A 25,334-nucleotide genomic window follows, 5' to 3' on the forward strand; every position below is an offset into this window, starting at 1 on the left:
GTCACAGGGAGTTGAGTCAAACATTTCTTCTTTTTTAAGAAACTTCAAATGCCTGGAATAAATTATTGATTTTTTATAGGCATTTAAGTAAAACGTTTCTTCTCTTCTTTTTCTTCTTCAAGGACGTCAAATGCCTGAAAGTAATTATTGATTTCTCACAGGCAGTTAAGTCAAACATTTCTTCTTTTTAAGACACTTCAAATGCCTGGAATAAATTATTGATTTCTTATAGGCAGTTGACATAAAGGTTTCTTCTTTTCTTCTTTTTAAGGCAGGTCAAATGCCAGGAAGAAATTATTGATTTTTTATAGGCAGTTAAATCAAACGTTTCTTCTCTTCTTTTTCTTCTTCTGTCAAATGCCTGAAAGTAATTATTGATTTCTCACAGGCAGTTAAGTCAAACATTTCTTCTTTTTAAGACACTTCAAATGCCTGGAATAAATTATTGATTTCTTGTAGGCAGTTGACATAAAGGTTTCTACTCTTCTTCTTTTTAAGGCAGGTCAAATGTCAGGAAGAAATTATTGATTGACAGTTGACCTAAAGGTTTCTTTTTTTCTTCAATAACGACACTGGATTTTCAACTTTCAAAATTTGCGCCAATACGAATTTGAATTATTTAAAACAAGACTCCAGTGTTCATATCTATGAATTTTTAACAAATACTTGGGTCTTAAGCAATGCCCTGATCACCTCATGCTAACTTAAGCCTTCTGGGTTAAATGCAATCTGTTAAATCATAATTTTTATATCACTTCAATAGCACGGCGACTAAATCTCCTAAGCTAATTGCCCCATCTAATTTTTAATTAATTATTCTTAACCTTCAATTAATTAACAACAGGAATTAAATACTATTGCAGAAGCCCCGTTTTTATTTCTCTTATAATTAAATGCATCGTAATTCAAGGATAGTGTAATCGAAAATTTGGTTTAGCGAACCATTACCGAAAATTATCTTGATCGTTTTTAATTCTGTTATGAATGCGTTGTGTTTTAAATATTAATGAAAAGTAATAAAAGTTAGGTCTGCCCTATGTTGAACTTTATACTTGAAAAAAAAATCCAATGCGTTAATGGCACAAGTTTATTAAACATTTAATAAAAACCTAAAATTGTGTAGTAAAATTCGAATAATTAACAATCTAAATAGCATTAGTTAATAACAAAAAATCTGTTTTATTGAACTAAAAATATTCAACAAATAAACAATTAATTCCTCTATAGATCGATAGCTTCAGAAGTCTGATGAAGTCTGATGTTTTTATAGTATGAAACGGGTCACTTCAAAAGTTTCTTTGGCAACTCAAGGTGTTTCTTTTTATAAACTTGATCTAACTTCTAGACACTATACGTTATCACTAAGATCCCCTAAATTGAGCATTAAATTATATTTTGACACTGAGAATTCTAATTTGGCATCTTATTGCAGTACAGTCTTGGCTACATTAATTAACACAATACAAATACATTAATTAATCGTTACGTTGATCGCTAAAATAATGATTTGAATCAACTGTTAAGGTAAGAGATGGACAGTATAGACTTACCTGGGACCATAATATCTTACCGCTTTCATTTTTAAAGCGGTACAATTTTCTTTGCATTTATACGCGAGCACTTGCTTGATTCGGCTTATTTCTACCATGGGGAATCGGGCGGCAACGTACGCTACAATAAATAAAAAAATATTAATCGTTAATTTTTATGTATAATAGTTAAAAAAATGTATAGTCCTTTTTTGGCACCTTATGTTCGAGAAATTTAATCTAGTTATATAAATTTTAAAGTTTTCCCCGAAGCATTAATATATTACAAAATTCTAATGCCCTTACAAATAATCGCTTGTACTTTGGCACGATCCAGGGCCGGTTTCACCGGTCTTTCCCCGTTTCCCGCCCTACTCCATCTCTGTCCCGTTACGGAACACGTGGCCAATTCCGCAGGACTAAATAAAATCGTGGCCAAGCCCCTCGTTAATTTCCTATAGTCGTTCCACTTGATGCTACGCAGTTGATCCTCGTAGATCTCTATACCGTCTCCCAGTTTCACCTGGATATGAACGGTTTATCCTGGCTATAAAATACCATTATTGAGGAAATAGTAGAGTTTTACCAATTTATTACGCCTTTCCGGTTCTCGTTTCTCGAAGAACCTGGACGGGGTGTCGTAGTAGGCAGTAGGATTGGTGGCGGAATGGAAGTTGTACGGCATCCAGTGGTCCGATAACCTACGGCGCCTTATTCTGAAATCTGACACAAACCGTTTTTATTTAGGACCTATTCCAGCGTAAGACCGCAATGGTTATTTAAAAAATTACTGGGAATAAAGCATATTCTCTGTTCAAGGATTGTATTGTGACAATAATTGTATAACAGGAATCACACCTGTCGACTTCAGACGCATACAACTACTTCTAAACTATGGTGTCAACCAAATCATCCATTATATAAAAAATATTTTCAAATACCAGAAGATTTATATACCCGAAGCAACCAAACTATTCCACCTAAGATAAAACTATGGAAATCACTCAAAGTGTATGATATAAAACTCCCTGAAGTAGTCCAAAAAAAAAAACCAGTCCGCTTTCATGTAGGCCACAATTTGTGACTCAAAGAATTTTAACTCTTACATCCCTTTTCATACTGGAGACACGTTTCTTTATCATTAAAAACCGTGATGAACTCTGAGGGCCTATTCCTCAACACGAAACACGTCAAATTCACTTTCTTTCTTTACCAATTCCTCAATATACCAATTACCCAAGTCTTTAAACAACATTTTCGCTGTCAATTAAAAAAAACTACTTTAAAATAGGGCTTATTAGAGTGTGGATAAATTCTATCAGGATGAGCTCTAATATTTAAATATTGATTGCTTGTTATCATTAAGTATATCAATTAATTTAGATATGTTTTTTATAGTAGATTAAAAAAAAAATTAAAGTCTTAATATTTATGTATGTACTGTTTAGGTTTTTATTATATTATGCTTTGTCAACAGCATTTATATTTTATGACAATAAAGCACTTTTTGAATTTGAATTTTCCACCCTGGATCATATACCTTAATATAAATCTAAACCTAAATCTAACTTAATTCAATAAAGAATCCATACTGAAATTAATGTTACACCATCATTAAGTATAAATGTGCCGACCACATATGGACCAAAGACAAATTCACATACCAGCTGAGCTTTTTTCTCAAAACATTTTTCACAAAGTTATGAAATAAATTTAAATAGCAGTATACTTACAGCAGAACCACATGCTATTGAAGAAGCAATTACTTTCATAAAAACATCATTTTTCAGTAAATTCTTAATTGCTTCAGACTCTCTTTCTTAGCTTATTACATACTCTCATAATCAATAGCAATAGAAATGGTAAAAATATTAGTTTTATCTAGCAACAATACTAGTTGCATTTTTTGCCATGTAACTAGTATTTGCTCTAGACTATCAAATACCTTTTACTATAGAGATCGATTCCGGCAAATAAATAACAAAATACAGAATAAATAACAAAATACAGAAATACAGTGGTTCAAAAAATAGACCATATTTTGATGTTGCTTTGCAATGCGCTGCCGGAGCACAAAATTTAAACCACCTATTGGAGCTCGCTCCGTGGACATTTTAACGATAGCTTACATCATTCCAGTAAGTATAGATATTTAATTTACATATATTTATTAGTATGTTGTAAAAAGAACATTGTTTTTATGTGGTCCTTTTTTACTACCACCGCTCCACTTAGAATATTGAGTTTCACTAATTATAAAATACCTATACAATATTTTCTTACAGGTATGGAGCCATTGCCATTTAAGACGGTAGGAGGTTTGACTTACGATGAAGTCAACACACAAATCGACACATTTTATGTCTTTGAAGGTGGTAGACAATGGTACAGTGAAAACATCTTGTCGAACTTGCATTGTCTTATTTATTTAATGTAACACGACGTTTCGGTTGGTAAGTATCTCCAACCGTTATCAAGTGTAAACTGAGTTTCCACTTGATAACGGTTGGAGATACTTACCAACCGAAACGTCGTGTTACATTAAATAAATAGAACAATGCAAGTTCGACAAGATGTTTTCACATTTTATGTCGATACACTGCCTTCGGGGTCTGAGTCAGAAATTGATATGGACTCCTCCGATATAGAGGACGAAACTTTAGTTCCTACAAATATTACAGATATGGAAGAAGATCTGCCGGTTTCTGAGGAGGAAGATTCAAGTAATAATATCCCCCTTTCCGAACTACAACAGCAGTGGTCAAAAGGTAAAATTCCTGCTTGGTCTAATGTTCATAGACCTGATCCTCTTCCTCAATTTAGCGAACCTTCTGGAATTCCTCAGTTTATCAAAGACATTAATGATCCAACACCGTATATGATTTTTGAACTGTTTATTACTAAGGAATTTATTGATACTTTAGTGTTTCAAACAAATCTTTATGCCGAGCAGGAAAAACTTTCAACTGGGAAAAGCTATGTCCCTACAAATCAGTGTGAAATTAATGCTTTTCTGGGCATAAATTTGTTAATGGGTATCAAACGTAGTCCCAACTATAAGGATGTTGGTCAACTGCTCCCGAATTGCATGATGCTTTTATCAGCTCAGTAATGACCCAAAAAAGATTTGGATGGCTTTCGAATCATCTCCATCTGAATAATAATTCTCTGATGCCTCCAAAATCTTCCTCAGACTATGGTAAGCTCTATAAAATTCGCCCTATGCTAGAACTGTTGACTCATAACTTTGAAAAACGCCTAATTCCTAATCAAGTAGTTGTAGTTGATGAGTCAATGATTAAATTTAAGGGTCGTAGTAGCCTTAAGCAGTACACGCCAAAAAACCCAATCAAAGATGTGGATGTTAGCTGATAAATCTGGTTATTGCCTAAAATTTGATTTGTACACTGGTAAAAAAATTATCAAAATATAACACATGATCTTTATTTTCTAAGTATTTTATCAAATTTGTAACGACTCTTGAACCAAGGCACTTTTCTATCTCACCAGTAGGTGATTTTCCAGTAGTGATTCTAATCAAAAGGGGGTATAAGATGTGGATGTTAGCTGATAAATCTGGTTATTGCCTAAAATTCGATTTGTTTACTGGAAAGTCACCTACTGGTGAGATAAAAAAGTGCCTTGGTTCAAAAGTCGTTACAAATTTGATAAAATACTTAGAAAATAAAGATCATGTGTTATATGTTGATAATTTTTTTACTAGCGTCGATCTATTTCAACAATTATTGAAAGAAAGAAAAATCCATGCTGTTGGAATCGTAAATGTTAATCGTCGTCATATGCCAAAATTTAAACCAGACAAGAATTTGAAACGCGGTGATGTGCAATGGTTTACAAGCAGTACCGGATTGTTAGCTGCAAAATGGAAAGACCGTCGATGTGTTCACATGTCATCAAATTTTCATCAGCCAGAAGATGTAGTAAAAAGAAAAGAAAGAAGTGAACAAATTACTGAAATTCCATGTCCTCAATCTATAATCGATTACAATTCTAATATGAATGGAGTCGACATATTTGACCAAAGACTTTCTAACTACCTACAAGATTGACCATCGCAGTAAAAAGTGGTGGCATCGAATATTTTTTTACTTATTAGATGCATCAACTGTAAATTCCAATATTATTTATAATAGGTTGGAGTTACCAAAAATGTCTGCTAAAGATTTTAGACGAAGCGTCATAAACGGTTTAATCTCGGAAACGCTTGTAAATCGAAAGAGAAATTTGGTTGCACCATCAGATGTTGAAATAAAAAAATACAAACCTTACGTACCCTTAGAGATAAGACAGCAGTCATACAAGAAGTACCAAAAGAAGATGCGCGCTTTGTAGCACTAAAGCGGCCCACACACCTTGATGTATGCTGCGATGCAGGCATCGACTCTTATGTTTCATGAAACACAAAGACAGTTGTGTGAAGTTATTTTTAAAAACTAGAGTATTATTATTTGCTTGTTGAATAAAATGAGGCACCTTGTGCCAACACCAGTTTCATTAGCAGTAGTTGGGGCACTCTTTATACTCTATAAAAGAAAAAGGAAATCAAAGAGAAAATGATCCAAAAAATGGTTCATCGAAAGAAAGCGTTATTCAAATGAGAATTTATTGAAGGAGCTAAAAGTACATAAGCCAGCGGATAGATAAGTTAAAATAGATAAGTTACAATAATTGAAAATCATATCTTTAATTTAGGTCAAGATACATATATAGGAATTCTCATTGAATAGGAATTGACATTCCATTTAAAAAAAAGTATCCTTTTTGTCGTACCTTGTATATGCAGAATTACCAAAAATTTAATTACGGAGTAAGGTTTGTAAACTTAATATAAGAATAGGTACTTTTAATTTTTATGACAGGTTTGTTAACAATATCTCGGTGATTAAACAATAAAGCTTTTTTGACTTCCAAAAAAACTCATGAGTGAACAAATTTCTGCCTTTAGTTAACTAATGCATGATAGTTGCATTTTGTTTATTTGTTATTGATTAGATATTAAAAACTTATAATGCTTGTTGCTACGGGTTGTTAGGAATTGCATTTAATTAATTAATTATATACACTTTATTTAAATTAATTAGGTTTTATTACTATATTTATTTTGATACAGCAATAGTTCTAGTTGTAATATTTTCTTATAGTGGTGATGAAAGACCTTATTTATTCATATACTTAAAAAAAGAGAAAGGAAATTAAAATTTAAATCCTCATTGCCTTACATTATATGACTTAATTTAATTTTAACCCTAAAAAGGCAAGAAATTTTTTTTTATTGTCCCTTTGCTATAAAAAGCATCTAAAACATCTTCACAATATAAAACAGAACCTAAATTTTAAATAAAGCCCTACACCAACACCTTATGCCAATTTACCATCAAGGAATTCGACTATAAGGCAAATGTCCTTTATAAACATTATCATAGTCATTATCCTTATTAAAATTGGACCTAATTTCAAAACCCTGCTTATGTACACTATTAATATGCCGCCTAAAGTATAAATCCGCTTTAAATTCCTTGTTGCATTTATTACAATGCACAGCAGTCGGGAAATGCACCAGTTTCATGTGCTGCCTTAAATTTGATAAGTTACTATAGGTTTTTCCGCAATCGGGACAGGGATGGGGGTCCAAGGAGTGCAACTTTTGGCCTTTATTCTTGCCTGCAACAAACAAAAAATTCATGTAAAGTCTACTTTATGTTTGTTGCAAGCAAGACATAGCAATAATATTTGAGCAAGAATGAGAGATTTAAGCCCTACCGCTAAATTTGACTTTAAAAGACTTACTTTGTGAAGTTATGTCTGGATCCAATAAATCTTTTGCCAAAAAACTTGACGGTTGAGGGGACATTTCCATATTGCCTAAAATTTATGGTTGTTTTACAAATATGCTCAACAAACTGCTTAATCATCACCTAATAAGTCACCACCACAATTTTTCACATAAAAATTTGAAGATTCATCATCCTGCTCGTTATCATCCTCAGAAGTATAATCAGGAAGTTCCATTTTAGGCATGAGATCTATGGGACTTCTTGATTCAGTTTGTAATGCAAATGGGTTTAGTGTCATCGAGTCATCTTTCCTTAATCTTAAAACACCAAAATATATTCAAAGTTTCCATAAAATTGGCACTGTACTGACCTAATTTCAGTCTCAGATTTACTTCGTTTTGGGACAGGACTAGCAACACTTGGCAAAACTGGTACATCTAAAGCTACATCTTGACTAGAAGTTATGGTGCTTGAAAATGGGATTTGGCTTATCTTATTTGGCTTGTTTTTATTGACTAGAATGTTACTTCTGCAAAACAAACTAGTAGTTTTAATAATAAAATAAATGATTCACATTTTGATATACCTCGCAGTTCTTATGGTCTGTGGTTTCAAACATAATCCAGACTCTTCAACCACATGATCGGGATCAGAAGAGGTGTCAGTTAACCCTCTAATTTTCAGAGATTCAGCAGTTTTTAAGAAAGTTGATAGGTGGGCTTGTGACACATTCACCTCTCCGACATACATAAACTCCATTAAGGAGATGATGTGTCTAGCCTCAACATCTCGCATGAAAATTATTGGGTGTGAACACGGATTAGCCTGGAACAAGTGGAATTATATTTAAAAGTGAACTAATCTTAATTTAGCACCTTAAACAGCTCCTTGAAGTATGGACTGCAAGCTGAAAGAACAACTTTATGTGCCAGCAGTTTTTGGCCATCGCATGCAATGGTAACATCGGTGAAATCCTCGTCTGATCTTAGCAATTCAAACTGAGACGTTATATTTGCTTGGAAATTGTTCCATCTTAGACAAAAGTGTTGATCGGTTTGATGGTCATCTGGATCAACCATTTTTGTTCTTATTTCATTTTAATGCTGAAATAATATGCCATAGTATGTAAGTAGTCATAATTTTAAAGGACAGACCTTTGAGTATATTTTTGATAGAAGCTTTAAAAACATTATATGGGCAATATTACCATAAACTATAAGCTTAATTCTTTACATTGAAAACTTCATATTTATCTTAATTATATACTAAACTATACTTATTATTTATTTTATATTTTTTTATACATTTTGCCAGGATATTGATCGGGCGTGCCTAGAGTTTCCTTTATAGTCCAATGTTGCCAAGTTTAAAAGCGGTTGGTTTTTTTTATAAAAGATTAAATTATAACTATTTCAAATTTTATTAATATTAAAATAAATTAAAATATTAACAACTAATTGGCATTAATAAGTAATTCCAGATCGTAAGAAACGCTGTAACATAAAAATTACAACTCAGGACCCTAAGCACTGCCTCCCTCTGTCTGTCAAACTTGACAGTGACAAACGTCAAAGTCACATGCAACTGTCAAATAAAAATTAAATTTTTGCCCAAATGTTGGTGGTTGGACTGGTTAGTGCTTATTCTTTGGGCTGAAATCCTGGAAATTTCTTGGACTGAGTCATTTTTAAATCTAAATCGTTTATATCGGCCCTTTCGCGTACAAAAATACCGCAAACTACCGCTCCCCTCGGTTTTAATTTATTTTTTTTTTGTTTGTTTTGAAACGTCTTCACTATTGATTTTTCCGATTATTTTTCTTTAATTTTCGGCTTTTTGGGATCCGAAATATGAAATGCATAATAAAAGTAAGTGTGGAGCATGGTCCAGAAGGATTGTCATTTATCAAGCATGAATCATCCTTATTTTTTTTACTAATATGTGCGTGTTGCTTGGCAGTACTACTAACATTTCAGTGGCCTTCAAACCAACTTCATTTTATCTGTACAGTTTTAATAATATCAATCTTTTTTAGTATAGGACATCTGTAGAGAAATTTGTATTTTTCATAACATTTATTAAACACAACATGCCCAGAATTGATTAATTATGTAATTTGGAATGTTGTGTAAAAAATCTAAAGTTGTATGGGTACATGGCATCCAGTCACAGGATATTTCTGGTTTCAATTAGCATTTATTATACACTAGTTTGCATAGTTAGTATTGTTTCCTTAGAATTGCAAATATGGTTTCTATAGGGTTCACTTTTTGGAATTTAATTGAAGGTTTTCATTATGTCTCCTTCACAACTCTTGCTATGAATGCTGGAAATTTGCAAAGTCTAGTAATTTAAATGATCGGAATTATAACTTCCAGGTAGATTTCAACCAGTAAGTTGCAATGGTATACAATTGGGTTGGAGAGTAGTGATCTAGGTATTGATTTTATCTTATTGAGAGAATCCTAGAGAGGATTAAAGGTAGTACATATATTATGTAGTTCATATATTTTACATAAAAAACCTTGAATATTTATAACATTGTCAATTGAATAATATCACACATATAAAGAAATAAGGTGAGCACAATATTAAAATAGTTCGCTTATACATAGATAGGTACAAAAATACAGATTAAAATTCTGGGTCTGCGACCTGATAGCCCATGAATTCCTTAAAGAAATAGAGAAATTTTTCTATAAGAAATTCTATATATTATGTTATATTTAAAAGAATTTAGAGAAATATTTCTTATATTATGTAATAACTTGTTAAAAAAGTTAGGAGCATTCCAGGAGGTTTTTAAAAAGAGGTTTTTTCAAATATGCAGGAGAGCCGCAGCAATCTATGTGGTGAAAGTGTCAAGATCTTTAGTTTTGAAGAAATGCTTAGGATCATCACAGTAATTAATTCCAGCTATTATCCTGATTTCTGTTCTATGATTTTTTAAATATTATGAAGAATGTATGTCGCCGAGCATAGTTTTTTTTATGTGATCAAAATGGCTTTCAAAGGTCAACTTTGCATCCAGAGTTACTTCCAAGAACTTGGATTTTTTCAGAGTTTTTTAGGATGTTCATTTTGTTTAAAAAACATCATCATTTAAGTTTTATTGAAGTTAATGTTTAAACGATTTGAAAGAAACCAAGTCTCAGTATGCGGGGCCATTTTAACTTTTGCATGATGGCAGGGCACTCGCAAAATCATTGACATAGATTAGGAACAGCAAAGGTTCTGAAATTGATCTCTGGACTACACTATGCCACATTACCCTTTCTGCAGAAGACTGTTATTTTGTTGGTGATTCAAATGGTATCCACATAAGAGCCTTAAACTAAAGTCATCCAATTCATAGTATACAATACAATAGGCTGTCTGTGGAATTGAAAAACATTTGAAGAAATTAAAGTTTCAGAAAGTCAATGAAGCATTAGTTGTCTGAAAGGAGTATTTTAATGATTAATGATTAGATTAATACTTTTTATTAGTTTGTATGTTTATGCCAGCAAATTTTTTGTTTGTTTTTTTTTTAATTATTACCTTGATATGTATAAAATGTTTGACAATTTAAAACTAGTTTAGTAGATTTGTTAAAATGTAGCTTTGTCCATGGAATATTTTATTTTTGTGACAATAAAACATATTTTGATGTCATTAGATTTTATTTAATAAAGGATATGCAGAAGCTATGTGATAGCTAGTATATTATAGGTTGTTTTAAACCCCATTTTACATCAGTTCATCAAGAATATCATATAGAATTCTTGTTTGAAGTCATACATCAAGAATTCTTGTCAAAAGTCATACATTTTCTCCATTCGAAGAAAGACAATAAGAATTCCTCCAATTCTAAATTATAGGGCAGACTCTAGAGCACATTTCTCAACATATTGACTGTTCCCAGCCTATATATATATATTCTACTCATGTCTCTTACATGTTAAAATGAACAATAATAGCTATGAAACTTCCCAAAAAAACATGGACAATTTCAACAATCATATACATACAGCATTTCATAGAATTCATCACATTAAAACTGGTCCTTCTTTTTACAGACCACTGTTTTACAATAAATAATTACCTTGTTAAAATGTTACCTCTTAAGGAGTTTATGAGAAAATTAAAGCAGTACCTTGTATCTTAATTTTTGTTTGTTTTAATGAATATCTAAATCTTGTATATTGATTTCAAATATATGTTCATGTGTATTTAATGCTTTAATATTGGCTTGTGTAAACTCTGTTATGTAGGACCATTAAACAACTTTGTTTTTGGCTTATATTAGAACCATTATGAAAACATATATTAGATGCTTAAAGTTCCCTTAACTATCGGTCATGTACACCGACCTCATAAATACTTTATTAAGCCTCCTAAGATTTATTAACCATAAATTAACTAATTAATATCAGATATCTAACAATAATTGCTATATTAAGTGCCTGGAATTATTTAAGCTTATTTAATAAATAAAGGCACATGAGCTTGATGACGAATATGACGATTCAATGATTTTTAAATAGTGTTTTCATAGACACTGTTTTTTTTAATTAAAAATTTGGTTTAATTGGCACCTGGAGGTTATGCCCGTGTATGTGCACTGAAATATTACTTATATACTAGGTATTTCTTAAAAAATTATTTATTTACAAGTGTGGAATTAAATGCTATTTATCTAGCCTATGACATATAAGTTTAGAAAAAGTTTCATAATTATTTACGATAAAGTCCTTAAACCTTTCATTAAAAATCTTAATCCTACTTATAGTTTTAATTTTATTTGGTGCAGGGTATAATTAAGTGTCTATTCACATTTGAAGGGCACAGGGGTAAAAGGAGCTCATGAGCATTTTTGTGATTTTTCAGCAGAGCGATTTTAAGGTTGAAATTCTAGCTTACGAACGCTATGTTGCTTTTTTCAATGAATTAACTTTTTTTTTTTTTGTGAAGATAAAACAATAAAGAAACTCCCTAAGTGTTTTGAGATTGTTTGTATTTCCGTTCAGTACAAAAAAATAATAAAATCGCATACAGGTACAAAAGTAACAGGGGAAAAAAGGAATCCATTTTATTGAAATGAGCCGGTTCTTTCACAGTAATCATAACCTCGATCGTCGTTAGTGCGAAAGGCTCCAAACAATATTCCTAAGAAAATAATAGATATTACTATTGTAGATCTATAAAACCGACCTTATCCTTAAAATTTACCAATTCGTTAATTAGTGATGCTGCAGGTTTGAAAAAAAGTTTCTTCCAGGCAGTTGAATTAAAAGCTTATATGATCTATGTAAGCTTCATATATTCAATTGCCTAGAATAAATAACTAATTTCTTCTAGGCAGTCGAATTAAGAACAAATGCGCTTTTTTTATTAATTCATTTTTAAGTAATTTTTATTTATTTCAGGTAGTTAAGGCTATTTCTTGAATATTTCCAAGTAAAAAAATAAATTATTTCCTATTACATTTTCTAAGTTACTTATTAACTTACTTTTTAAAGTTTTAAATTTTTAAAGTTTATGTCTTTCAGGGAGTAAAATATATTCAGCTTATAGAGAACATTAGGGTTTAGTTGCCTGGAAAAAAAGTGTCTATTTATTTAAGGCTTAAAAGAAACTAGTTATTTATTCCAGGCATTTAAGTGCAGTTGGAAATTCATTAAAAAATTACAGGCCTTTATGCATAATATTATTTTAATCTTATGCATACTATTATTTTATGTTCAGCATTAAATGAACTTGTCATTTAATGCTGAACAGATTCGTTCAATATTATTCAGGCAGTCGATTTTTTTTTCTTAATTATTCCCAGTTATTTTTGAACGTTTCCAGGCACTTGAATCTATTTTCGACTACTTTTCAGGCAACTGATTTTTTTCTGTTAATTTCAAGACAGTTAAATATATTTTTTGACACTTTCATAGAGAAAAATGAAGTCAAAATAGAACAAGAATTTTTTTTTGCAATTTTTTAAAATGATTAATGTGATTTTTCTAAGTTTCTAGGCAGCTGAACCTCCTTCTGTTTATTCTAAATCCTTTTGTATATTCAACTGCCTGGAGTAAATATATACCTTCTTCCAGGCAGTTGAATTGAAAGCTTATATGATCTATGTAAGCTTAATATATTCAATTGCCTGAAATAATTTAGGTTATTAAGGTTTCTTTATGTAAAACAATATAATATGTGTCCTACAGAAGTATGTTGACTAATTTCAACATAGTATCTTAAGTCACAGGAGAGATGCTCAGTCTGTTATTTTTATATATTTATAATATAGTGAACAACAAAAAATGTAGTAATCTGAATATGCCGACAAGGTAGCCCTTAGACCTACAAAGACTAAGTTATTTAGTGTGAATCTGGCCAGCTAAGTTCAATAAAGTGATCCAACTCTGTGATATAAATATTTTTAATATAATTGTTTTAACTCTAAAGAGAATCTACTTAGTGTGGAATCAAATTAATTTTATAATTCGCTGTTCTAGTCCTTATTATTATACTCAATCTTACTTTATTTTGGTATGTATCTTAGTACGGTCCCTTAGTGACCTCATAGGCTAACGAGAGAGCTAACGAGTTTGTCTGGTTATTCTATGGTGACCTGTAACTTTTCCCTATAGTTTAATTTAATTGTTTCTTTTTTATTGGATTAGTTTGGTTTTGTTTAGTTAGTTGGTAGGCACTCCCTTCTTCTAATAAATATAATACACAATTTTTAAAATAAAGGTATTATTGTTTTATAAGTACAATTGATCGTAAACTTATACTTATTATGATTGTGTGGTTTTTTCAACTTATATAAGACAGTTCGGCAATATGAGTGCTTGTTTAATTTAAGATAACATCCAATGATTAATTTTGTCGTTTTTATCTGATCTGATATATTAGCGTTTTCTATAGATTATTCAGATGGAATCCCTTAGTAATATTTGCGGTTGTACTGTGTACCGCGATTGTTCGCGTTCCTTATATACGTCATAACCATTTCTACCCTTGGGTGTGAATTTTATGTGTTGATATAATGGCGTGAGTTTATATAAAAGAACTTTCAGGGTTTAACTATAGAAGGAGAAGAGAATATATCAAATTGTAAGTAGATATAAGAAGTGTAAATATTTGTTTTGTTGGGACCTGCACTAAATTGAAAGACTGAGATCTATATGGTGTTTATATTGAAAAAGTTTCCTTGTCCTTCATTGCTCCTTTATTAGAAATATTACAAAAAGGAATGTCCAGTTATTACCCATGTTACCACAATTACAGTGAGAATATCCTAACATTTACAATTTGTTATTACATTGTTCTTACTTGCCTTTCTCAAAGTGTTTACTTAAAGTGTTAAGATTGAAACAACAAAACCATCTTATAAATCATTTTTGGGTATATAATGGGAATTTTTTAACTTTTAGCATTTTAGTACTTTAACATTCGAGTCTTTTTATACAGAAACTTGTTGATTCCTTTCAGGAATAGTGATAGTTGTTCATATCCAAGCTGGCAGCCCAGGGTACAAGTGGCGCCCAGCGCGCTGCTACCACTAGTACCAGTTCGACTCGGGTTGATCAGGCCACCCTTACAGGTAAGTTAATTTCTACTATTTATACTTGAATGTGACACAATACATTTACTGAATATAAATCAATTCTTCTTCCTGATTAGTGTGTAATGAATCTCTTTTTAATTTAGTACCAATATCTATCAATCAATCAATCAAATATGCCTTATACATAAAAAGCAAAACACACAAATATAGAAACCAAAATACAAGTACTAAATAAATATATACAAAACTGGGTACAAAAGACATAAATGTACCTGGTCAAATTTCTTATACTAAATGTAAAAAGTAAGAAAATAGGAAAGTAAATAAAAATAGTAACAAAAACAGTCAAAAACATTAATACAATGTTTAAAAAGTCATAAAAATTTTTATAGAAATTTAGCAATACAAAATATTGCTATTCTACATTAATATTTAGCCAATGCGTGCATGATACTCAGAAATTAATATTAAAACCTATATCTATTTGAATCTCTTTAATTTGTGCTGTTTTTGTACGTGTGCCGCGGCACATACAAAATTTCCCATTATGACGCAAATTTTTATGAGAAACCTTATCCGAGACATTATCTTATCTGGTTTGTGCATATTAATAATATCCTAATGTTTGTTAGGTCTGTTGCATTAATTTCCATATGGTGGCCGTCAATTTGAAAGGATTGTATGAGTGACACATGTTTGTTTAGTTATTTTATAAGGATTTTAGGCAAATGTATTGGAGAGCCTCATGTTAACATTCAATTATAGTATAAAAAGCTCATTTTATGTCCATCCATTAGACTGACATAGAAATGACAATTAGACTTTTGATGAATTTCATTATTTTTAGATTAACAAACTCTGACTTGTCACCTTTATACTTCAACGCATAAAAATAACTCGATTTCGTGAAATATATCGATCAAAACCGAACCAACATGGGACGGGTAGTTATATTGTAAGGGTAACCTAGTTTTCCCTAAAACAATCATTAGTATGGCGAAATTCGTTGCTAAAGTGTCTTTTCGCGATAAGGTTATTCTTAAGGGATGGTTCGGTGTTTTTTATCAAATATTTTGTGAGCTGTTTTTTTGCAGCAAGATAAGTAAGTAAAAAAGTGAACTTATTATACTGATACCATTTAATCTAAGGGTAGGACGTTTTCTATACAATTCTAAAGTTGTTAAATTTGTAAACGAATATTTCTTTGTCTTTGTGTTGTCGACCGTAAGTCATTTAAGAATCTGGAGGCTGGAGACGGTCTAAAATTAAATGAAAAAACGAAATAGAGTGACATTCTTTCGATGGTTTGTGTTGGCGGCACAGGTGTAACGGAAATACTCATTATTTTAAAATTTCTTATGATATACAGAGCTTGCAGTATGGATATATAATACACTAGAGTTGAACATACAATAATTGGTCCAATTATACAAGAAAAATATCATTTTATTCCCATCCTCTTCTAATGTTCAAAATGAGATAGGGATATATAAATGGGAATTCAATTTTTTCCTCTATTTTCTATATCATTTTTTCATTTTATTAATAGTGTTTGGATCGTCTGGAATTAGTGTTTTTTGGATTTATTCGGTCTAATTATACCCAAAAAATATCACTTTATTCCCATCCTTCTTTAATTTTTAGACTGAGATAGGGATATATAAATGAGAATTTATTTTTTTCCTCTATTTTCTATATCATTTTTTCATTTTATTAATAGTGTCTGGATCGTCTGGAAATAGTGTTTTTTTGATTTATTCGGTCTAATTATACCCGAAAAATATCACTTTAATTCCATCCTTCTCTAATTTTTAGACTGAGATAGGGATATATAAATGAGAATTAAATTTTTTCCTCTATTTTCTATATCATTTTTTCATTTTATTAATAGTGTCTGGATCGTCTGGAAATAGTGTTTTTTGGATTTATTCGGTCTAATTATACCCGAAAAATATCACTTTATTCCCATCCTTCTCTAATTTTTAGACTGAGATAGGGATATATAAATGAGAATTTATTTTTTTCCTCTATTTTCTATATCATTTTTTCATTTTATTAATAGTGTCTGGATCGTCTGGAAATAGTGTTTTTTGGATTTATTTGGTCTAATTATACCCGAAAAATATCACTTTATTCCCATCCTCCTCTAATTTTTAGACTGAGATAGGGATATATAAATGAGAATTTATTTTTTTCCTCTATTTTCTATATCATTTTTTCATTTTAATAATAGTGTCTGGATCGTCTGGAAATAGTGTTTTTTGGATTTATTCGGTCTAATTATACCCGAAAAATATCACTTTATTCCCATCCTTCTCTAATTTTTAGACTGAGATAGGGATATATAAATGAGAATTCAATTTTTTCCTCTATTTTCTATATGATTTTTTCATTTTATTAATAGTGTCTGGATCGTCTGGAAATAGTGTTTTTTGGATTTATTCGGTCTAATTATACCCAAAAAATATCACTTTATTCCCATCCTTCTCTAATTTTTAGACTGAGATAGGGATATATAAATGAGAATTTATTTTTTTCCTCTATTTTCTATATCATTTTTTCATTTTAATAATAGTGTCTGGATCGTCTGGAAATAGTGTTTTTTGGATTTATTCGGTCTAATTATACCCAAAAAATATCACTTTATTCCCATCCTTCTCTAATTTTTAGACTGAGATAGGGATATATAAATGAGAATTTATTTTTTTCCTCTATTTTCTATATCATTTTTTCATTTTATTAATAGTGTCTGGATCGTCTGGAAATAGTGTTTTTTGGATTTATTCGGTCTAATTATACCCAAAAAATATCACTTTAATTCCATCCTCCTCTAATTTTTAGACTGAGATAGGGATATATAAATGAGAGTTCAATTTTTTCCTCTATTTTCTATATGATTTTTTCATTTTATTAATAGTGTCTGGATCGTCTGGAAATAGTGTTTTTTGGATTTATTCGGTCTAATTATACCCAAAAAATATCACTTTAATTCCATCCTCCTCTAATTTTTAGACTGAGATAGGGATATATAAATGAGAATTAAATTTTTTCCTCTATTTTCTATATCATTTTTTCATTTTATTAATAGTGTCTGGATCGTCTGGAAATAGTGTTTTTTGGATTTATTCGGTCTAATTATACCCGAAAAATATCACTTTATTCCCATCCTTCTCTAATTTTTAGACTGAGATAGGGATATATAAATGAGAATTTATTTTTTTCCTCTATTTTCTATATCATTTTTTCATTTTATTAATAGTGTCTGGATCGTCTGGAAATAGTGTTTTTTGGATTTATTCGGTCTAATTATACCCAAAAAATATCACTTTAATTCCATCCTCCTCTAATTTTTAGACTGAGATAGGGATATATAAATGAGAGTTCAATTTTTTCCTCTATTTTCTATATGATTTTTTCATTTTATTAATAGTGTCTGGATCGTCTGGAAATAGTGTTTTTTGGATTTATTCGGTCTAATTATACCCAAAAAATATCACTTTAATTCCATCCTCCTCTAATTTTTAGACTGAGATAGGGATATATAAATGAGAATTTATTTTTTTCCTCTATTTTCTATATCATTTTTTCATTTTAATAATAGTGTCTGGATCGTCTGGAAATAGTGTTTTTTGGATTTATTCGGTCTAATTATACCCGAAAAATATCACTTTATTCCCATCCTTCTCTAATTTTTAGACTGAGATAGGGATATATAAATGAGAATTCAATTTTTTCCTCTATTTTCTATATGATTTTTTCATTTTATTAATAGTGTCTGGATCGTCTGGAAATAGTGTTTTTTGGATTTATTCGGTCTAATTATACCCAAAAAATATCACTTTATTCCCATCCTTCTCTAATTTTTAGACTGAGATAGGGATATATAAATGAGAATTTATTTTTTTCCTCTATTTTCTATATCATTTTTTCATTTTAATAATAGTGTCTGGATCGTCTGGAAATAGTGTTTTTTGGATTTATTCGGTCTAATTATACCCAAAAAATATCACTTTATTCCCATCCTTCTCTAATTTTTAGACTGAGATAGGGATATATAAATGAGAATTTATTTTTTTCCTCTATTTTCTATATCATTTTTTCATTTTATTAATAGTGTCTGGATCGTCTGGAAATAGTGTTTTTTGGATTTATTCGGTCTAATTATACCCAAAAAATATCACTTTATTCCCATCCTTCTCTAATTTTTAGACTGAGATAGGGATATATAAATGAGAATTTATTTTTTTCCTCTATTTTCTATATCATTTTTTCATTTTAATAATAGTGTCTGGATCGTCTGGAAATAGTGTTTTTTTGATTTATTCGGTCTAATTATACCCGAAAAATATCACTTTAATTCTATCCTTCTCTAATTTTTAGACTGAGATAGGGATATATAAATGAGAATTAAATTTTTTCCTCTATTTTCTATATCATTTTTTCATTTTATTAATAGTGTCTGGATCGTCTGGAAATAGTGTTTTTTGGATTTATTTGGTCTAATTATACCCGAAAAATATCACTTTATTCCCATCCTCCTCTAATTTTTAGACTGAGATAGGGATATATAAATGAGAATTTATTTTTTTCCTCTATTTTCTATATCATTTTTTCATTTTAATAATAGTGTCTGGATCGTCTGGAAATAGTGTTTTTTGGATTTATTCGGTCTAATTATACCCGAAAAATATCACTTTAATTCCATCCTTCTCTAATTTTTAGACTGAGATAGGGATATATAAATGAGAATTAAATTTTTTCCTCTATTTTCTATATCATTTTTTCATTTTATTAATAGTGTCTGGATCGTCTGGAAATAGCGTTTTTTGGATTTATTCGGTCTAATTATACCCAAAAAATATCACTTTATTCCCATCCTTCTCTAATTTTTAGACTGAGATAGGGATATATAAATGAGAATTTATTTTTTTCCTCTATTTTCTATATCATTTTTTCATTTTATTAATAGTGTCTGGATCGTCTGGAAATAGCGTTTTTTGGATTTATTCGGTCTAATTATACCCAAAAAATATCACTTTATTCCCATCCTTCTCTAATTTTTAGACTGAGATAGGGATATATAAATGAGAATTAAATTTTTTCCTCTATTTTCTATATCATTTTTTCATTTTATTAATAGTGTCTGGATCGTCTGGAAATAGTGTTTTTTGGATTTATTCGGTCTAATTATACCCGAAAAATATCACTTTATTCCCATCCTTCTCTAATTTTTAGACTGAGATAGGGATATATAAATGAGAATTTATTTTTTTCCTCTATTTTCTATATCATTTTTTCATTTTATTAATAGTGTCTGGATCGTCTGAAATTAGTGTTTTTTGGATTTATTCGGTCTAATTATACCCGAAAAATATCACTTTAATTCCATCCTCCTCTAATTTTTAGACTGAGATAGGGATATATAAATGAGAATTTATTTTTTTTCTCTATTTTCTATATCATTTTTTCATTTTATTAATAGTGTCTGGATCGTCTGGAAATAGCGTTTTTTGGATTTATTCGGTCTAATTATACCCAAAAAATATCACTTTATTCCCATCCTTCTCTAATTTTTAGACTGAGATAGGGATATATAAATGAGAATTTATTTTTTTCCTCTATTTTCTATATCATTTTTTCATTTTATTAATAGTGTCTGGATCGTCTGGAAATAGCGTTTTTTGGATTTATTCGGTCTAATTATACCCAAAAAATATCACTTTATTCCCATCCTTCTCTAACTTTTAGACTGAGATAGGGATATATAAATGAGAATTTATTTTTTTCCTCTATTTTCTATATGATTTTTTCATTTTATTAATAGTGTCTGGATCGTCTGGAAATAGTGTTTTTTGGATTTATTCGGTCTAATTATACTCAAAAAATATCACTTTATTCCCATCCTTCTCTAATTTTTAGACTGAGATAGGGATATATAAATGAGAATTTATTTTTTTCCTCTATTTTCTATATCATTTTTTCATTTTAATAATAGTGTCTGGATCGTCTGGAAATAGTGTTTTTTGGATTTATTCGGTCTAAATTATACCCAAAAAATATCACTTTATTCCCATCCTTCTCTAATTTTTAGACTGAGATAGGGATATATAAATGAGAATTTATTTTTTTCCTCTATTTTCTATATCATTTTTTCATTTTAATAATAGTGTCTGGATCGTCTGGAAATAGTGTTTTTTGGATTTATTCGGTCTAATTATACCCGAAAAATATCACTTTATTCCCATCCTTCTCTAATTTTTAGACTGAGATAGGGATATATAAATGAGAATTTATTTTTTTCCTCTATTTTCTATATCATTTTTTCATTTTAATAATAGTGTCTGGATCGTCTGGAAATAGTGTTTTTTGGATTTATTCGGTCTAATTATACCCGAAAAATATCACTTTATTCCCATCCTTCTCTAATTTTTAGACTGAGATAGGGATATATAAATGAGAATTTATTTTTTTCCTCTATTTTCTATATGATTTTTTCATCTTATTAATAGTGTCTGGATCGTCTGGAAATAGTGTTTTTTGGATTTATTCGGTCTAATTATACCCAAAAAATATCACTTTATTCCCATCCTTCTCTAATTTTTAGACTGAGATAGGGATATATAAATGAGAATTTATTTTTTTCCTCTATTTTCTATATCATTTTTTCATTTTAATAATAGTGTCAGGATCGTCTGGAATTAGTGTTTTTTGGATTTATTTGGTCTAATTATACCCAAAAAATATCACTTTAATTCCATCCTCCTCTAATTTTTAGACTGAGATAGGGATATATAAATGAGAGTTCAATTTTTTCCTCTATTTTCTATATCATTTTTTCATTTTATTAATAGTGTCTGGATCGTCTGGAAATAGTGTTTTTTGGATTTATTCGGTCTAATTATACCCAAAAAATATCACTTTATTCCCATCCTTCTCTAATTTTTAGACTGAGATAGGGATATATAAATGAGAATTTATTTTTTTCCTCTATTTTCTATATCATTTTTTCATTTTAATAATAGTGTCAGGATCGTCTGGAATTAGTGTTTTTTGGATTTATTCGGTCTAATTATACCCAAAAAATATCACTTTAATTCCATCCTCCTCTAATTTTTAGACTGAGATAGGGATATATAAATGAGAGTTCAATTTTTTCCTCTATTTTCTATATGATTTTTTCATTTTATTAATAGTGTCTGGATCGTCTGGAAATAGTGTTTTTTGGATTTATTCGGTCTAATTATACCCAAAAAATATCACTTTATTCCCATCCTCCTCTAATTTTTAGACTGAGATAGGGATATATAAATGAGAGTTCAATTTTTTCCTCTATTTTCTATATGATTTTTTCATTTTATTAATAGTGTCTGGATCGTCTGGAAATAGTGTTTTTTGGATTTATTCGGTCTAATTATACCCAAAAAATATCACTTTATTCCCATCCTTCTCTAATTTTTAGACTGAGATAGGGATATATAAATGAGAATTTATTTTTTTCCTCTATTTTCTATATCATTTTTTCATTTTAATAATAGTGTCTGGATCGTCTGGAAATAGTGTTTTTTGGATTTATTCGGTCTAAATTATACCCAAAAAATATCACTTTATTCCCATCCTTCTCTAATTTTTAGACTGAGATAGGGATATATAAATGAGAATTTATTTTTTTCCTCTATTTTCTATATGATTTTTTCATTTTATTAATAGTGTCTGGATCGTCTGGAAATAGTGTTTTTTGGATTTATTCGGTCTAATTATACCCAAAAAATATCACTTTATTCCCATCCTCCTCTAATTTTTAGACTGAGATAGGGATATATAAATGAGAGTTCAATTTTTTCCTCTATTTTCTATATGATTTTTTCATTTTATTAATAGTGTCTGGATCGTCTGGAAATAGTGTTTTTTGGATTTATTCGGTCTAATTATACCCGAAAAATATCACTTTATTTCCATCCTTCTCTAATTTTTAGACTGAGATAGGGATATATAAATGAGAATTTATTTTTTTCCTCTATTTTCTATATCATTTTTTCATTTTAATAATAGTGTCTGGATCGTCTGGAAATAGTGTTTTTTGGATTTATTCGGTCTAATTATACCCGAAAAATATCACTTTATTCCCATCCTTCTCTAATTTTTAGACTGAGATAGGGATATATAAATGAGAATTTATTTTTTTCCTCTATTTTCTATATCATTTTTTCATTTTAATAATAGTGTCTGGATCGTCTGGAAATAGTGTTTTTTGGATTTATTCGGTCTAATTATACCCGAAAAATATCACTTTATTCCCATCCTTCTCTAATTTTTAGACTGAGATAGGGATATATAAATGAGAATTTATTTTTTTCCTCTATTTTCTATATGATTTTTTCATCTTATTAATAGTGTCTGGATCGTCTGGAAATAGTGTTTTTTGGATTTATTCGGTCTAATTATACCCAAAAAAATATCACTTTATTCCCATCCTTCTCTAATTTTTAGACTGAGATAGGGATATATAAATGAGAATTTATTTTTTTCCTCTATTTTCTATATCATTTTTTCATTTTAATAATAGTGTCAGGATCGTCTGGAATTAGTGTTTTTTGGATTTATTTGGTCTAATTATACCCAAAAAATATCACTTTAATTCCATCCTCCTCTAATTTTTAGACTGAGATAGGGATATATAAATGAGAGTTCAATTTTTTCCTCTATTTTCTATATCATTTTTTCATTTTATTAATAGTGTCTGGATCGTCTGGAAATAGTGTTTTTTGGATTTATTCGGTCTAATTATACCCGAAAAATATCACTTTATTTCCATCCTTCTCTAATTTTTAGACTGAGATAGGGATATATAAATGAGAATTTATTTTTTTCCTCTATTTTCTATATGATTTTTTCATTTTATTAATAGTGTCTGGATCGTCTGGAAATAGTGTTTTTTGGATTTATTCGGTCTAATTATACCCAAAAAATATCACTTTATTCCCATCCTCCTCTAATTTTTAGACTGAGATAGGGATATATAAATGAGAGTTCAATTTTTTCCTCTATTTTCTATATGATTTTTTCATTTTATTAATAGTGTCTGGATCGTCTGGAAATAGTGTTTTTTGGATTTATTCGGTCTAATTATACCCAAAAAATATCACTTTAATTCCATCCTCCTCTAATTTTTAGACTGAGATAGGGATATATAAATGAGAGTTCAATTTTTTCCTCTATTTTCTATATCATTTTTTCATTTTATTAATAGTGTCTGGATCGTCTGGAAATAGTGTTTTTTGGATTTATTCGGTCTAATTATACCCAAAAAATATCACTTTATTCCCATCCTTCTCTAATTTTTAGACTGAGATAGGGATATATAAATGAGAATTTATTTTTTTCCTCTATTTTCTATATCATTTTTTCATTTTAATAATAGTGTCTGGATCGTCTGGAAATAGTGTTTTTTGGATTTATTCGGTCTAATTATACCCGAAAAATATCACTTTATTCCCATCCTTCTCTAATTTTTTAGACTGAGATAGGGATATATAAATGAGAATTTATTTTTTTCCTCTATTTTCTATATGATTTTTTCATTTTATTAATAGTGTCTGGATCGTCTGGAAATAGTGTTTTTTTGGATTTATTCGGTCTAATTATACCCAAAAAATATCACTTTATTCCCATCCTCCTCTAATTTTTAGACTGAGATAGGGATATATAAATGAGAGTTCAATTTTTTCCTCTATTTTCTATATGATTTTTTCATTTTATTAATAGTGTCTGGATCGTCTGGAAATAGTGTTTTTTGGATTTATTCGGTCTAATTATACCCAAAAAATATCACTTTAATTCCATCCTCCTCTAATTTTTAGACTGAGATAGGGATATATAAATGAGAGTTCAATTTTTTCCTCTATTTTCTATATCATTTTTTCATTTTATTAATAGTGTCTGGATCGTCTGGAAATAGTGTTTTTTGGATTTATTCGGTCTAATTATACCCAAAAAATATCACTTTATTCCCATCCTCCTCTAATTTTTAGACTGAGATAGGGATATATAAATGAGAGTTCAATTTTTTCCTCTATTTTCTATATGATTTTTTCATTTTATTAATAGTGTCTGGATCGTCTGGAAATAGTGTTTTTTGGATTTATTCGGTCTAATTATACCCAAAAAAATATCACTTTATTCCCATCCTTCTCTAATTTTTAGACTGAGATAGGGATATATAAATGAGAATTTATTTTTTTCCTCTATTTTCTATATCATTTTTTCATTTTAATAATAGTGTCTGGATCGTCTGGAAATAGTGTTTTTTGGATTTATTCGGTCTAAATTATACCCAAAAAATATCACTTTATTCCCATCCTTCTCTAATTTTTAGACTGAGATAGGGATATATAAATGAGAATTTATTTTTTTCCTCTATTTTCTATATCATTTTTTCATTTTATTAATAGACTCTCACGAGATGTG

At 29.6% G+C, this 25,334-nt stretch overlaps 2 protein-coding genes across 5 annotated transcripts in view; one reads left to right on the forward strand and one right to left on the reverse strand.

Moving 5' to 3' along the window:
• Positions 1-1,073: 1,073 nt before the first annotated feature.
• Positions 1,074-8,651, reverse strand: LOC126740802 (protein tramtrack, beta isoform-like). Of its 3 annotated transcripts, none has more exons than XM_050446982.1 (10): positions 8,479-8,650; positions 8,200-8,427; positions 7,911-8,149; positions 7,695-7,865; positions 7,466-7,641; positions 7,338-7,412; positions 2,116-2,252; positions 1,836-2,052; positions 1,551-1,671; positions 1,074-1,494 (listed from the first exon to the last, which is right to left on the reverse strand). In XM_050446982.1, the coding sequence occupies exons 2-10, from the start codon at positions 8,401-8,403 to the stop codon at positions 1,476-1,478; spliced, it is 1,359 nt and encodes a 452-aa protein (XP_050302939.1). In that variant the 5' UTR covers positions 8,404-8,427; positions 8,479-8,650; the 3' UTR covers positions 1,074-1,475. The 3 variants fall into 3 exon arrangements, with proteins under 3 accessions (XP_050302939.1, XP_050302940.1, XP_050302941.1); XM_050446983.1 differs by having other exon boundaries at positions 7,695-7,853; positions 8,479-8,648; XM_050446984.1 differs by lacking the exons at positions 1,074-1,494; positions 1,551-1,671; positions 1,836-2,052; positions 2,116-2,252 and adding an exon at positions 6,644-7,211 and having other exon boundaries at positions 8,479-8,651.
• A 287-nt stretch (positions 8,652-8,938) lies between these two features.
• LOC126740801 (trafficking kinesin-binding protein milt) overlaps positions 8,939-25,334 on the forward strand; it is a 102,488-nt gene continuing 86,092 nt past the window's right edge. Inside the window, exons 1-2 of one of the 2 annotated variants that reach the window (XM_050446978.1) lie at positions 8,939-9,192; positions 14,795-14,906. The gene's annotated coding sequence lies outside the window, so the exon portion shown is untranslated. Of the gene's footprint in view, positions 9,193-14,257; positions 14,417-14,794; positions 14,907-25,334 lie in introns of those variants that run through there. The other variant, XM_050446979.1, reaches the window with a different exon arrangement.

This window comes from Anthonomus grandis, chromosome 9 (assembly GCF_022605725.1).
Source record: "Anthonomus grandis grandis chromosome 9, icAntGran1.3, whole genome shotgun sequence".
NCBI lineage: Eukaryota > Metazoa > Arthropoda > Insecta > Coleoptera > Curculionidae > Anthonomus > Anthonomus grandis.